Here is a 16,442-nt window from a genome sequence, read left to right on the forward strand (position 1 = left end):
AGAAGGGCATGCAAAAGCCCCTGCCTCAACCTGAAATACAGGTTTAAAGTGAAGTTGAAGGCAAAATGAGAAACATGAGTGTATATACAATTGTGGGTGGGAACCAGTCCTATGGGTACAGAAAACAAGAGAGAGTTGACTGAAGAAATTTGAGATCAGGTGGTAAACACAAGAGCAAAACCACTTTTCCAACACAAAACAGTTGCACTACCATTGGAGAGCAACGTTTTATAAAACTGCAAACCTTACTGTCCAATTCCATTCTCTTTATTTTGTCTTGGCACTACCTACATGAATGGAAAACAACTGCAAAAATAGATACATGCACTTTGGTTTTCCTGGCTTCCAGAACACAACTGGAATGGAAGCAACGGTTCAAACATTCATCTTCTTATAAAGTGTGGTTTCACTGAAAGGTGGCTGTTTCTTGAGCTTTTACTTAGCATATTATTTGTATGTTTGCCAACAGAATTCCCAAAGGCTTTTTCCCATGCTGCTCCTGCTAGTCGTCGTCTTGGTTTTTAAAGAGTGCCCAACTGAAGGCTACATCCAAAACGTATCTGTAACACTTGCATTTGAATACTCTTCATTCATAAAGCAGATGGAAAAGTGAAGAGTAAGGAGGAGAAAAATGTACAGAAAGAAAGCAGACCTGTACAAAAAGCATCACGATGGAAAGCAGAGGTCATTTGACTCTCCATTTCATCCTAATAGAAATATTAAAAGTAAATGTTCTTTGGACTGTGTGTCACATTCAATTCCTGAAACAGAATATCAGCTACTGTGTTTCTGTGCTGAAAGTCACTTTCCCACTGCTTTTTGTAGACTGTTTGCATTATTTAACTTTAAAGAGTCCAAGAGGCTTCTGATTGTTTCACTTCCTATTCCTTTCATTCTATTCTTCATCTTGCTGGGATTACTTTTTCCAAATGGTATCAGTAGGGCTGCCAGTCCCCAAGGCTCTTTACTGATCATTCGCTGAGTTTTCTCTTCCTTCTGTAAAATCCAGGCACTTTCTCTGGACATAGCTACAAATTTCTCCAGCTGTGGCTGATTAACATTCTTGCTGATATTAAGGTCTTGTTCAAAGGGATTCCAGATATAAAGAGGAGACGACTCAGGTTTATTTACTTCCTTTCCCTGCAGACAGTGTAAAGAAAAAGCCAAAGATGCATATATGCATTATAGGCTGAGCAAATAACAAATCACCTTGAGTTATTACATTAGCATTAAAAGTATTTTGACCTAGTGGGGAACTTTTTTGGGGAAAAAAGTCACTATTAATCAAGTTAATTTTCCTGTTAACTTGACTGTATGATTCCTGTTCCCTGAATCCTCTTAGTGGTGGTTTTCCTTGCCACATTTAGCTTAGATTTCCTCCAAGGCAAAGAACACACAACTACAGCTTTGCCTTTTTGGCCATTCTCCCATTTGCTTTTCCACAAGTCTCAGACCTCCCTCATTGCAACCTCCTACTCCTATCTCCACTCGTGTATGGGCAACATGAGTGTGTCATATCAACCTGCATAGCCCAGTCTGATAAACTACTACAAGCACTTAAACTGTTAAAACCATTCCTCTCACAGGGCTCACTCAGAGCTAGTATAACAAAACAAGATTACTCACTTGGCTGAAATTCCTCCCAGTTTAATCTGTCTTTTAAGTACAGAACTATTCAGGTCATGGTCTGCTTTTGGGCACTTTGTATAGTACAATGAAAGTTGTTGACAACTATGTAGTTTGCTATTTAGATGCACTTCTATCTCAGTGCTTATCAGTGCTCCTTAGATGACCTGCTCTGTATTACAGAACTTCTGCAAGCCTTCCACAGCAAGCTCTAGCAGGAACCCACCAGCTAATGCTAGTCCAGGAAGTGTCCATGTACATGTTACATACTCTTTCCCCAGGGACAAGAGGACGGACTGAGCAGTTAAACAGAAAAACAGCAGCAGCACAGACATTTGCCCTGTGTGTGGTTTTGCTTGGCTTTTTTAAGGCTTAATGGCAAACAAAAGCTCGCCAGCTTAATGAATCAGATCAACCTGCAGCGACAAAGAGAGCTCTTATGCCAGTAATCCATAGCATCCAAGTAGGAAACAGAACACAAACAAGAGTGTCCACACAGCAACATGGCACTGAAATCCCCCATCCTGTAAGCAGCCCAGCAGGAAGAGGTGCAAGTTAAGGTAGTTACCTTTATATATATTTCTATTATACTTGCATGCATATACACACGTACCAATAAATAGCATGACTTAAACATATAAAGTAAACCAAAGTGACAGCGCAGACCTCTTGGCAAGCACAGAACAATCATGTTATCCATCATGCTTACTGAGTGGTAAGTAGGTTTACTGTAGGCTGCAGTAGGAAACCCAAGTGCCAAAAGCCAATTTCAGAACTCAGGTGTAAGCTTTAATGCAGACACTGTTTGGGTCCGGCCTCCCAACTTTAAACGTAAAGCCTGTTGGCATACAGGGTTTGTCATAGACTTTTGCTATGACATACATCATGGCGTTTTAAAAGTTTCCCTCTCACAGAGGCAAAATAGCTTCTACTTTTTAAAACCGCCACTTTTATTACAGGGTGGTCAAGAAAAATCATACAGTCAAAAAAAAAAAAAGAAAAATCATACACAAACATCATCAGAGTTTGTGATTTCCAACGTCTCCAAGTAATGACACTGTAATGTTCTTAAAGGTGCTGTCAGTGATTAGGCTCCGAGATAAAAACTCTAGTCTTTCACAGAAAGGACTCACTTTCTGGATACAACCAATTTAAATGTACTTTGTATACACAATTAAAAATGACAGAAATTGTTGCTTAGCCTATGTAGTTTGTCAAATGGCAGACAGAGAAATTCAACTGATAATGATGAGACATTAAAACTCATTTACCTTTCGAAGATTTATGGAATTCTTTCTGAAATCAAAGTTTCCAAAATATTCAAAAAAGTCACTCAACAATACATCTAAGGGAAAGAAAAACAATAGCCATCAGTAACATTAAGGAAAAGTTTATTTTCAATACACTTATAAAAATTATAAGAAAAGTTGATTAAGATTTACCTACCAAGTGTTTCTGTATTTTTTGTAGGTTTAATCTTGCTTAAATCACTAACAAATGAGCAATCACATCCTCCAATTACATGCTTGTCTTTTTCACCTGAAACAAAATTCACAGGCATATTTAGAAGTGCTAAACAATAAAACGTATTTAGCAAAACTCAGATAACAGACATGACTGAATTCAGTGAATGCTATCATATTAAGTAAATCAAATTAAGACTTAACAAGTGAACCTTCAGGTTTAAGATTCAACTTAAGTGGTTAAAGATTTAAAAGGAAAAAAAGTCAGTGGACAGGCAAAGGAAAAGAAGCATGAGTAAATGGCATGTTTTCAAAAGCCTACAGGAATAAGCTATATGACATCTTTGTATCTCTGACGTTACTCCTTTTGAGTAACAAACCTGATATCTCTACATACACAGCACAAGTCTCTGAGGTTAATACCTGTACGAGGGTTTCAAAAAAATCACACCCAAAGTGCCCACTGCCTTTTTCTGAAAAACTTAAAGAGAATTAGGAATATTCTTGTAAAATTTCAGGACAGGTGTTTTATATTTTAAAATTCTATAGAATTCTGATGGAAATGCTTAAAGTGATTTTAAAGCAACCGAACAAAGACCTTTTTCTCCACTCAAAGCTTCCAAGGAAGCATGTCAATAAGCAGAAGGTATGAGTGAGGAATCAAGAACCTGGGATGTCATTCTCTATGCTTTCATTAGATTTACTGAAGATAATACACCCTGAAAGCTATGTATGAAACAGCCAGAACAGCTTGTTTGTGAAGATTTAAGAATTATTCGCAGATGGCCTGAACATTCTCAAAGATATTACAAATTGTGAGGGAAAAATATAGCCTTTCTTTTAAACATTTGGTTTCTATAAAACAATAGGCAACATATCAATCTGCACAAAATCCTTAACAACTGCAGAGACATTTGCGACCTTAATGCAATCAAAACACAAAATAAACAAAAACAGCCAGCATGGGACCATTGAGCAAATAAATGATTTTTAATTATCTCTAAGTAGAATTTAGTATTGTATTGAAAATTGATTTATTTTGCCTTAAAAAATGCACCTTAAAAAAAAAAAAAAACACAAGTAGAACTTGCATAATCCCTCAAACTTAAGGCATACATAATACACATTAGTACTTGAGAGCATGAAGAAATTGCTTGGGTTTATTAATCACTTTAGAGAAAACAAATGCGAAAGTCACTTCAATAAACACATGAAAAGCTGTCCTTACCTGCCAATGCTTTAAGTTGGTCTAGTGTTGGAATGATAGGTGGTGATCTCTTTTGCAGAAAAAACATGACCATCATGGTCAGAGAGAAGTTTGTAATCCAGCTACCAGGAACACTATTTGTAAGTCCATGAACACGGGCCCAACATCGTACACTGAACACTAGTGCTCTTACACGTGAATCAAGACAGCCATAGATGTACAAGAGTTCCGAACTTTTTATAGCAATGCTGAAGAAGAAATTAAAAGTAAAAGACACGTAAATAATGACAGAATTGTGAAGTGCCAGATGCAGTGTTTGTTGTTCAGTCCTAGAGCACCAGTTATAAGGGAAGAGGATAACCATAAAAAAAAAAAAAAAAGTTTAACTGCGCATTTAAAAATATAGAAGAGAATGCCTGAAATTGTCCAGGATTAAATACCTGGCAGGTTTCCATAGTCAGAAGGATACAGTCTATCTCAATATATAATAAAATACAACTAGAACTTTACAATTCAATTTTAATCCAAAAAGTAATAAAATAATGCACTGAAAAATATATGAAGTGCAGAGACACAATGAAATCTACAAAACAAGTCAATTTGGTAATTTTCAAATTACTAATATTTGGTTCTGCTGAAGGAACAACTAATCTGGAAAGATAAGGGTTTTCAGATGGGTCAGTTTTTGATCTGCTTCCTCATATAGTCACACAAACATTCATGTAGTGTACAAATGGGAATGCAAGAAAAAGCAGAACAAAAACGGAAGCATGGGGTGAGAGCAAAACTTACTTTGGGATCAGATTTAGTCTAAAGTGCTTGTTGAACTACACTTGCAGGAGTTTTTACTTCCAATGTTGCACTGAATTCTTCTAAAAATCCAGCATGGCATTTTGGGGAAGTTTACCGCGTCAAAGTTTTGTAACACCTGGACTTCTAAAATTTCAACTCTGAAGTGCTTCCTTGTGTCTGCACAGGTTTGTTATTACTCCAGATCATAACAAGACAACACACACAGTCCCAACCAGCCAAACCATCAGCAGAGAATTACACAGAAGTTTGCACAGTACTGCATGCCGACTTTCACGGTGGCTGCATATACAAAAGTAATTCTGTTGTAAGACATTTTCTTACTAATGCCTTAACAACTCCTGCATGTTCTGAAACAGAACTCTGGGTACTTCAGAAAATTCAATCTAAGATCTGATTTTATCTGATGTAGACAATTCACAAAATCTGCACTGAAAGTCACATCAAAAGTATTCTGAAAGATAATCACTCGTATTTTACTATTCCCTAACAACAATGAAAAGGGTTAGTAACTCATTTTTCATTATGTACCCTTATGCCGGGGCTACGGATGTATACTGGATTAAGGTGGGTATTTCTTAATAAAGTAAGTGACAGCAAAACAAATTATATGCTTTACTGTCAACCAAATGAGAGCAAGCTGGAAGAAGAAAAAAATAGATGCAAAGAGGTATTTCTAAGAAGCCTGCTCCCTCTATTGGGCACTGCTGTGAAAGGTCCTAAATGACAGTAACAGTTTAGGCTGTTTTCTGATACAGTGAGTTAATTTAGCATTCAAGATACCTTGCCAGCAAACAGGTGTATGCAGGCCCTTAAGAATAAAAGAGGGACACCAAAATAACTAGAAGCCCAATCACTGGAAATTAACACAATGGAGCTGCTTAAAAAAGCAATCAAAAGAAGGCTGTGCATATACCCATATACACAAAGCGAAGTAATGACTAATGAACACTGCCTTCTTTCAACTCCTTACAAGCTAACCTTATTGTATAGAGTGGTTTTCAGGTCTTCAGTTTCAGCTCGCAAGTATTTCCTATGCTGCAGAAAGGTATCTTAAGCACATTAAAACCTAAGCTCTAGAAGTCAAAAATATCCTTTTTATGTTCAGAGCTAACATTCACATTTCTTAAGAACACAGAAAGGAGTAGACTAAACAGTACCCATTACAGGTTTTCAGAACATAAGTACAGTAGTAGTTTTCCTAAACTTTTTTAAACCATGTCTCACCTGTTGCTCACTGACAGATCACACTGGAATCCTGTTGGTTGATGGGAAAATTTCACCAGCGGGCAGCGAGCATTGAGTATCTTCTGTACACTCACACATCCAGGACCAAAATTATCAAGGCAATCACCAATCACAGAAAGAATTTTCTGAGTTGCTAATCTTTCAGATGGTAATCTTTTCATCTGATACTCCATTTCGAAAGGACCTTTTTTCTAACACAAAATTTTAAAAGTAAACTGTTAGTTCTGGAACCAAAGAGACATTTAAGAATACTTCTGAAAGACTACACCAATTTGCAAAGGAGCCTGTACAATGACAGACTGAAAGACAAGAATTATTCACAGCAGCGCACAGAGCTTCAAAAAGGTAAAAACATACTCCTTTTTCTATTCTTTTTCAGTGATTCAACTTTTCCAGGTTAATAGTGATCAATTTACTGGAAAGTTACTTGTTCAGATGAGGGTGTAAATACAACTACATCTCACTATTGCCTAAAAGAAGTAATTCTGGAATTCCTGAGAGAGTACATATGCTCTGACTGAAAAGAGGAGCATAGAATTTAATTGAAAAGAGGGCCAAAACACAACCAAACCACCGTTAATTTCAAACCACCAGTAATTCCATTTCAAATCCCCAAAGAACAATGCGTTATTACTGAATCAAGTAGCAGTGTCGAGGAAAATGTCTTTTTAATTTGAAAAAAGAAATTTAGCATACAAATTACTTAATCCTTCAAAATGAAGGTAAGTTTCTATAAGACTTAATCGCTTCACATCAGACAGTTTTTCTGACAAATAAAAAAAGTGGAGATGTATTTTGACAACATCAGACATTAATTTTCCTGTAGGTCTTTGTATTTTGAATTGTCATATTTGTAGTTAATACCTCAATAAAATAACTTCATGCCTATTAAATCTCCATTCTCTTTATAGTCCCTCTTTGTTTCTAAGCCTCAGCTGATTTTGCTTGTTAATCGAATACTTGACACTGACTTAGCCTCCCCCTTGGAACATGTCATGGATGAATGCACACCATACAAACAGCACTGTGCAGTGACTTAACTAGTCCTCTGAGACACAGGGGAGGTTACTTTTGTTGTCATCAGGTTAGTGCAAAGAAAACATGCACTCACAGATGGGCAAAACTATTCAGAAGATACAGACCTTGCAACCTTTCCCACAAACTCGCTTTAGGTGCTGAATTTCTGAGTTGCTCTGGCAATCATTGAGGTGACTGTTCTGCTCTCCTCTTGGCAACATTTCTCCAGCCGGCACGCGTGTTCGAACAGACCAGGAAGACATCCCTAATCTCATTTGGCTGCACAGCTGCATGCTACAGCGGGGCTGGCTCAAAGTGAAAGGAGCCTGTAACTATTAACACTGAGGTAGGTAACCGGAAAGAAAAAGACGGGGGCTCAGATGACATGTAGGTGTACTGGTGTTCAGACCTTTACGTCACAATGTGCCTTCCCAGAGAGCAGCTCAGTATCTCTCAGAAGCTGAATGAAGACTTTTTTGTAATGATAAAACTGACACTCTTAATAATTGATAGGACCTTCATGCATAGCTTTGGTGCCAGCTTGGGGCAGATGAAGTACTGATACACTTGCCCCAACCCTGTGGTTCTCACCCTATGCTTGCCATGTTGCTCAAAACAGCAAATGTAGATAAAGTAAACCATTACTTCAATGTAAATTGACATTGTACTCTAAGCAAGAAGCAGAACTGTTTTAATGCAAAAAAACATTATTCTAAAAATATCACAGAATTCTGTTTTAAGTCATTCACCAATGTCCCTAAATGCCCGCATGTTAACACCTTATCTGTGGTCAAACACTATACTGATAATCCACTCTTGGTAAAGAATGCTCCCACTTTTGCTGCGTTTTAAATTCACCATCAGTTTGCCCTCAGACTCAAAAAATGTTATTTAATGTAAATAGGTGCTGAAATGCTGGTACCATTGCTGGTACCTCCTGAAAGTCTGCAATAGTGCAGACATTTAGTGTACTAAATAGTACAAAAAAATGAGTGAATTGTCAATCTTCAAAACCTTAAGCCCATTGCATTTTTTTTTTTTAAGGGAAACAAAACTAGTCTTTCCCAAACTATCTGTCACCATAAAAATAAAAAGAAGTATTCAAAACACCAGAATCACTTATTAAATTACCCATTCAGAATACCAACTTCTCCACAGGGCATTTCTGATCTAACTCTCCCTTCTTCCTATCCTGATTCGCATCTCTTTCATATTTCATCTCCATTCCGAAAGGATATTTACACTGTCCACAGTCAAAAAGCAGCAAGAGATAATATCGTTCCCAAAATGCCTTGTCTAGTCCATTCCCATTCTTTATGTCTACATGTACAAGGATCGAGACACAACCTATTCTAAATAACCATTACGATTTGAAGCTGCCCAAATACTAACACTAAACATGTGAACTTGGTTACATAGCACAGATTTCCAAATCGTAATATGGGTAAAGACATGAATAAAATGAAATTTAATATGTGCATTGAAAAAGGCAATACTGTTGCCTGAATACTGCTTACTGGCAGTCTTGTAAGCCTCCAGCTTCTTGAGGTAGTGATGCAAATTCTGTACTTTGGTCAGCAAATTCAAGTGAGTATATTTCAATTTCAAGCCTCTACACTTGCTTAGTAATCACCACTTGCCTTGGTGCTTGCTGTTGTATTACCAATGAGGTACGCAAATAATTATGAACTATCTTGTGGAAAGTCTGACAACTAAAATACCTGCATTATTGGTCTGGCTCGGTTTCCGTTCTGCTCCTGGGCCCCGGGCCCCAAAACACCTACAGTTCACACATACCAGCTTATCCTTGAGGTTCCTTTCAGGAGTAAGCCAACTAATTCCCTTCACACTGAAAATCAAGTACTGTTAACATGATCATTTTCCCCAGACAGACAATACAAATATGAATATGTGTGCCACCTGCAACTATTCACCAATACTATCCCAGGTCTTAAACTTTCACACCTCCACACACTCTTATGTGTATGTGTGTGTATATATATATATGCACCCCAGTACATAATTCAGTAACTTTTCTATAGCATGAAGTCAACTCTTTAAACTAAGGAAAAGAACCTGACAACCTTCCCAAAATGCGCATGCGCACACACACACAAAATTATTGTGCTTTAGAACATGGGAAACCCTAAAAATCAAATCCAATCTTGGACTGCATGGATGAAGCCCAGCAGCTCCAGAGAAGAAAACACAACACTAGGATGGGAAGGTCTGACATTGCTGAATCAATTTTTGGAGGATGAGGATTTTTTTCACAGTGAAATTGACTTTAACAATACAAAGTCTAAGTAAACACCGACTCATTTTCTTCCTATTGCAAGGAAGATCTCTTCCATGTCACATCCAGCTTTTTAAAGTCTTCAAATCCAAACATTCAAATAAACTTGTTCACAGTCTATAGTAGGAAGTCATATAAAATCTAAGTATAAATAAACTGATTCCTGTGTGTGAAACAGCAAATGAGCTGCTCTGTTGAAGAAATCCTACAGACTGAAGATGCGGCGCATAATCTTACCATTTTTGTAGCATGCTTTTGTACATCATGGAAGTCCAGAAACATGTCCACATCACATCCCAATTTGCCAAAGGTGTTGACTGAAGAGCCAAATGGCTTTACCGTGCTGTCTGGAAAATATGCACGTGCGAAATCCCGAACCAGAGAACAGGCCAGAAATCGAAGCTTGATATTTTCTTCCGTCAGCTGATACTCATTCAGTAGAATATACATTTGCTTGCTTATCTAGTTAAGAAAATATACACTGTAAAAATACAATGACCCATCTTCCATCTATTAACATATATTTTCAGCTACTTAGTATCATTGCAATTAGAATATTTTTTTTAATCTCAAACATACAGAAAAAATTATTTTGACAATTAAAATGACTATTTGTTTCAACATAGGAGAACCATTCACAGAAAATTCTAACAGAGGCTACTTTTTTTTTTTTAATACAAATAAATTGCTTTATAAGTTGCACATGACCACTTGCAAATCTGAAATGGACAGTGGTCATTTTTAATTGAGAGAGATCCAGAAACCTCTACTTACACTGTCTGCATGGCAAAGCTTTTGAATAAGCTCTTTCACTGGAATGTGAGACTGAGGAGAGAGGTGAACTGGTGTCTCTTCAGCAGCTTGACTCACTGGGTTTTTCAGAGTGAAAGTAAAAAGTCTAGATTTAAATGGGACAACATGATGCTCTGCAGCATTTGGGAGTCCAACAGCGTCCTGCAATGAGGCTATACTGTTCTTTTCCGAAAATTCTATTAAAGCATGGATACCCTAAAACATTAAGAATGGAAATAGCGTTAGATAAATGCATACAAGCCCTGAACTGACTGTACTGATATCATTCAGTTGTTCCAGGGAGTACTGGGCCAGTTTAACATGACAGTCCTGAAGCTGAATGCTAGGTTCTGTACCTCAACACTTTGTAGACACTTTTTCACAAGACATCAAAAATATTTAAGATACTCTGTTCTTGTCAGTAAGCACTAAACATAAAAGTTCTAAAAACTATTTATCTTCACAACTGTAATACTCAAGAAACACATTAAAAAGTTAGCTCTATTTTTAGAACAATGAATAGTGCTATGTAAATGTTTCAAAGATTTAGTGCAAAACAGGTTGCTAGCTATCACTTAGACGTGTTGCTTAGCTGCCTTATGAATAAAAATCTGTTGCTCAGCAACTTGTAAACATTAACAATGATAAAAACTAATTTAATATACTAATTATGTATAATTTGCTTAACTTGCATGTATGCACTCTTGACCAAATGCTGGTATTTCTTTTTGTCTAAGTCTAGATTTTAGTTTGCATTGTTAATTACTTACATGATTTTCAAAAAAGAAATGACTCTTAATGTTTCCATGACTGGATAAATACTGCAATAATTTTTTTTCATTAGGTTTTGGCGGGCACTTAATTAAAACAGTCCGTTCTGCTTGCTCCAATCGTTCTGTTTGAACCTCAGTGAATGTCTTCTTTCTGGTATTGACTTCAGCATCTGCAAGAAGAAATGAGCATCAAAGCTTATATATATAAACAGAAAGATTTAAAACTGATTTTACTACACTTAATCTCTTCCTCTGGATTGAGCAACTGGACAAAGGTTTGTCCTGGCTCTCTAAGAGGGTTACAGCAAAAGAGAAAACAATCAAGAATGAATGGAAGACACAAACATAACTGTATTTCTCTCACAAATGCGTACATTTGTAAGAACAAGGAATAGGAAACATAGGAAGAAAATGATACTGACTTCCCTCGATGCCACAGGACAATTGACGATATAAGGAATCTTTGCTCTTCTTTGATTTGCTGTTCACCATCAAAAAGCTCAGCACAGTTGGACTCTACACACGAGTCTGGAAATACCAGCTAGAGTATGATGCAGAGCTAGACCTTTGGCAAGCTGCACTGAAATTATAATCTCTCTCAGCTACCACAAAACCAGCACTTTCACCTTCGGAACAATTCAACACTTTCTTATTTTTAGAACTCACCACCTTCTTTTACAGTAAACTCCTACTCAAAATTTTCAATTAATACTATACTTTCATCTATTCTACTACAATAAACCCACAGATCAGTCATATCTCACTACACTACTGGCAATCTGTTGTTGCTGACAGCCTACAGAATTAACGCGGAAATGAGATGTGCTGGAACATCCAGAAACACAGAAACTTTTTTCTTGATTGCATACAGGCAAAGGGGCCACATCCCAAATTTGAAATCATAATCACTTCCCTGCATAACTCAAACTAATCCATCGATCACATCACATTATTAGAGCCTGTGAAGCTGCTACCTGCTAATACTGCCATTCGTAATTCAGACTGGGAAGCTGGAAAACATGCAGTTATTTCCCTGCAGCTACTATCTGCCACAGAAAGATTCAACAGAGAGCTCTTTAGTCTATGTTTTGATTTTGAGGAACCCACAGGATATAGTTGCCTCAAGAAAATCTTAACTATCATCTAATGACACTTGTTAGTATTCAATATTATTTTTTTTAAATCTTTTATGTTACAAGTTTGAGCTCATAGGCAGGCTTGTAAATAAAAATATAACCAAAGCAGTTGTTTCAATAGCTTAGTTTTATATTAGCATTTTTCACCAGAAGACCAAAGAAGCATGTTATGAAGATGATGAATATCCCATTTTCTGTAGGAGCAGAAAAGTGTGAAGTGACTGAGATGAAGAAAGGACAAGCCCCGTGGACGAGTGACACAATCAGGAGATTAATCCAGATCTTCTCACTCCCACTTCTCTCTGCAATAGGCCAGAACGTCTATATGATTCTTGCCTGATTTACCACCTGTACATGCATAGGTACTATAGCAACTATAGCTCTGCTGTCGTTTGCACAATCTGAGCATAGCACAGCTGCAGATGATCTCATCCAAACGGTGGCTGTAAGCATTTTAAATGCACAAGAGGCAGTCCACTTTGCTTTCTCCCCAAGTTCCATACAACATTTCCAGTTAGTGCCAGAGTTTCACAAATATTTTAAACAGGTATACACCAGCACTGCTGCTGGAAGAAACATCCCCATCCTTCACATGGTGCTTGCACATATTCTGCTGCTGCCCTCTGCATGCCGATGCTAATGCAAGCATGTAGCAAATACAGTCATGCAGCAATCCAGGTGAGGCTAATGATCAAATTTATACGCCCAAACGAGGATGATTACCTGAATTCTGGAATTGCTCTGTATTTGTTAGTACAAGGATATGAACAGCAAGACTGTGGGTTTTGTGAAACTGTGATAATACAGCCTGATCTCCTCCTCTCTTTAAGGGAAGCCTGCTACCTAGTGTTTGTCAACCTCAAACATGAACATGAGCAGAAGCACAGGCCTCAGGCTCCCAAGCGCGTTAACAGCAAGTTACACGGATCGCCCGAGTTACAGCACATCGATAAGGCACAGTCCTCACGAATTATGGGCTTGTACTTTGCTCTAAAGACACGGCAACAATCAATGTTTCCTATGTGTTTTATGTCTCTCGGGAATAACCACTGTCACTGCATTCACCTCCACCTGATATCGACGTTTAATAAAGCAAGTCCTAGACGACGACAGCGGGATTCTGCCCTCCCGGACTGCACCCAGCCGCTGGGGGAAAGCACAGGCCGACCCCTTGCCCCCGCCCGGCCCCGAGGAGCTCCTCACCCCCGGGACGCCGGTAACGCCCAGGCGCCTCCCCCGGAACAGAACCGCCCGCCGCAAACACGACGGCGGCCGCTCCACTCCCCACGCTCTCGCCTGACCCCATCGCCCCCCCCGAGGGAGAAACGGCCCCGGTCCCCCACGGCAGCCAGGCCCTGAGGGGAAGGCGGCGCGGCCCGGCGACCCCTACCTTCACCCGCCTCCTCAGCGCCGGCTGCCTGCGGCGCCCTCTGCACCGCGGCGCCGGAGGAGCCGAGGCGGGCCTGCCCGTGGGCCGCGCAGCCGCCGGCAGCCGCCGCCGGGCCAGGGAGGCGCAGGCGGCCCTGCAGCAGGCAGAGAGCTCGCCCGCCCGCCCGGTGCGCCATTACCGGGCCGCACCGCGCCGGCAGCAGCCTCTGCGCAGGCGCTCTCCGCCGCGTTCGACGGCGGCCGGCGAGGCTCAGCCTACCTCCGGCTGGCGCGGAGGGGCTGCCGGTGCGACGGGCCGCCCTTGGGCCAGCGGGCACGGCGTTTCCCGGGCCGGGAAAGGCTGTTGGTGCTGCCGAGGCGTGTGAGAGCAAAGCAGCGGGAGGGAGCAAAGCTGTCCGGCCGGCCCAGGCCCGGGCCTGGCCCAAGGCCGTGGCTGGGGCACGGGGCTGCAGCGCGGTCGGGTCATTGCCATGGGCCTGCTGTGTGGTTCCCTGCGCGTGGAATGGAGATGACATCGCTTTCTTTAGTATTTTAAAACAGTAATTTATGTAAAACTCGTGGGTACATCCGTAGTATACACATGGGGCCGTGTGACTACTTCATGTGTTGGCAGGTCTTCGCTGCAGAGCTACACTCTTGGTGGCCTCCAGGTAAGCCAGGGTCTGTAGGTAATTGCTATAACCTTATTATCTTTGTTTTGTATCCCAGGATGATCCAGGTGAAGAGAGCAGTTTGCTTTTAAAGTACTGCATGTCAATTTATGTGCTACGTACACGTGCCATGGAGCAGAAACGTGTATTTCCTCCATCTCTCCATGGTAAGTATGCAAGTTTCCTCTGGAATTCTATGACTTGTCCGTCATTGATGTGGAGAGAGAGAAACTCCTCCTCTTTTTGCCTTTGAAGCTGGTCTAAAAAAGGAAAATGGTTTCATTAAAATTAATTGTGGGTTTTAGGAAAACTAATAACCCAAGCAGGTTCCTGAAAGAGGATACCAAAGGTGTCCTAGCGTGAGAGCTGCCACATGTTAAGGATGTGTTACTCAGCCTTAACCTCCCACTTTCAAGGTGTTGACAATTCTGCACTCTTGTAGGCCTGGCCTCTCACCTTTTTACATCTCCTGTACCTTATTCCTCAGTCCCCTCATTTCCTTCCTCTGTTTTTTCTTCCTTTAATCATCTTCAACTTTCTTGCATTTTTTCACAGATGTTTCTTAGTGAATCTGCTGACTAGTGCAATTGAACAAGATCAAACTCAACAAAGAAGATATATATTCTGTTATGGAGATTTGCCAATGTATTTATCATCTGTATATTTTGGAGAAGCCGTGTGTGAGCAGAGGTTAACTCTTCTAGCAATGTTTCGCATACGAAATCATGATGCTAAGGAAAACAAAATCAGGTAGTGAGTCTGTGTGAATCCTTGCACATTTCAGAATGTTGTTTGTGGCATACTGGACAATTTTGAACAACATAGGAGAGGTAGCAAACATAACCTGTAAACGAAGGAGTCAGTGTGTCTGGATAATACAGGCAGAAAAGGATTTGTATGTATTGATAATAAACACTGAAACCTAAGGTGAGTGTTTGTCCTGAAACTTTGTAATGAAAGTGTGGCCATTGACTTCAGTAAGCAAATAGTCATTATAGTGCAGATAATTATCAGAAAATCCAGCTAGTGTCTCATGAGGTCTGGAGACAGGTTCAACTCACCAGGTCACTACTGGGGCAACTGGTTTTGGTGATCGAGAGGTCCCACTTCTCTCCTTAAAAACTTATTTCACTGTAGAGGAGCTATTGGGCAGCACAGTCCTGCAAGAGTTACTGTCTTTTGGAAGAGAAACAAAATGTAGTCCTACCCAATTTTAGCAATTGCCAAACTCACGTTACTGTCTCCCGGAGTATTTTAATCCTACTGCCTCTGACAAATCCTTCACATTGTTGTCCTACATTCCACCCGAGTTTCAGCTGAAGTTTTATTCCGATGCTGCTCAGACGAAATGTGCGTAGGTGGCCGATGGGATCCTCTCTAGATGCGCGTGGGAACATCACGGGGGGGCTGCGGGAGGGGTTTCGCCGATGCCACCGCCAGGGACGTGCTGGGGCACGACGAGAGCGCCGGCGGGGGGCGATGGCAGAGCCGGGGCCGCGCTGGCTCCCGCCTTCCAGGAAACCGAAATAGAAACGGCGGCCGGAGCCGCCCCGGTCCCCCGCCCTCGGCGAGGGGCGGGCGGTGCCACCTGCGCCCTTCCCCGCCCACGGGAGTTTCCCGCGGGACCCGGCGGAGCGGCCCCGGCGCTGGCGGACGGCGCGGGCTCTCCCGGCGCCCCGCGGGTAAGCGGGAACGGGGGAGAGCGGGGCTGGGAGAGGGGGGGGCCGGGGAGAAGAGCCCGGGCAGGACGGGGCTGCGGAGGCGACTGGGCTGCCTGTCCGCTCGCCCTCCGGCTCGTCCGGCTGGGGGCAGCGATGGGGATGCGGGGGGGGGGGGAGCTGGATCCGGGCGGGTTCCTGGCGGTCCTCGGCCCCCTCTGCAGCGTCGTGTTTGTCGCTGGAGTCGTTTGATCTGTAGCACCTGTGCTGTTCCTGGAAGGGGGGGGCACTGGAACACCCCCCTGCTGGAGGGGAGTTTATTGCCGCTGTCAGCGCTGGGGGGGGTGGTGGTGGTGGTGGTGGTGTGTTTTCTTTTT

At 41.2% G+C, this 16,442-nt stretch overlaps 1 protein-coding gene and 1 long non-coding RNA gene across 2 annotated transcripts; one reads left to right on the forward strand and one right to left on the reverse strand.

Moving 5' to 3' along the window:
- Window positions 1-245: 245 nt before the first annotated feature.
- MTPAP (mitochondrial poly(A) polymerase) lies at window positions 246-13,938 on the reverse strand. The gene is made up of 9 exons (XM_082479448.1): window positions 13,759-13,938; window positions 11,230-11,402; window positions 10,442-10,675; window positions 9,905-10,129; window positions 6,334-6,545; window positions 4,318-4,544; window positions 3,073-3,165; window positions 2,898-2,971; window positions 246-1,140 (listed from the first exon to the last, which is right to left on the reverse strand). The coding sequence occupies exons 1-9, from the start codon at window positions 13,931-13,933 to the stop codon at window positions 802-804; spliced, it is 1,752 nt and encodes a 583-aa protein (XP_082335574.1). The 5' UTR covers window positions 13,934-13,938; the 3' UTR covers window positions 246-801.
- An 89-nt stretch (window positions 13,939-14,027) lies between these two features.
- Window positions 14,028-15,322, forward strand: LOC309668523. Its single transcript, XR_014268848.1, has 3 exons — window positions 14,028-14,118; window positions 14,466-14,574; window positions 14,963-15,322. It is a non-coding gene; the product is annotated as an uncharacterized lncRNA (long non-coding RNA).
- Window positions 15,323-16,442: the final 1,120 nt, after the last annotated feature.

Source organism: Vanellus vanellus (genome assembly GCF_965231255.1).
Source record: "Vanellus vanellus genome assembly, chromosome: 2".
Taxonomy (NCBI): Eukaryota; Metazoa; Chordata; class Aves; order Charadriiformes; family Charadriidae; genus Vanellus; species Vanellus vanellus.

Excerpts from the sequence above, each read along its gene's own strand:
- MTPAP (XM_082479448.1), bottom strand. The coding sequence starts at position 13,933 with ATGGCGCACCGGGCGGGCGGGCGAGCTCTCTGCCTGCTGCAGGGCCGC. Across the intron at positions 3,166-4,317 it reads CCAACTTAAAGCATTGGCAG|GTGAAAAAGACAAGCATGTA; the intron begins GTAAGGACAGCT and ends ATTTTGTTTCAG. Across the intron at positions 2,972-3,072 it reads AAAAAATACAGAAACACTTG|ATGTATTGTTGAGTGACTTT; the intron begins GTAGGTAAATCT and ends TCTTTCCCTTAG.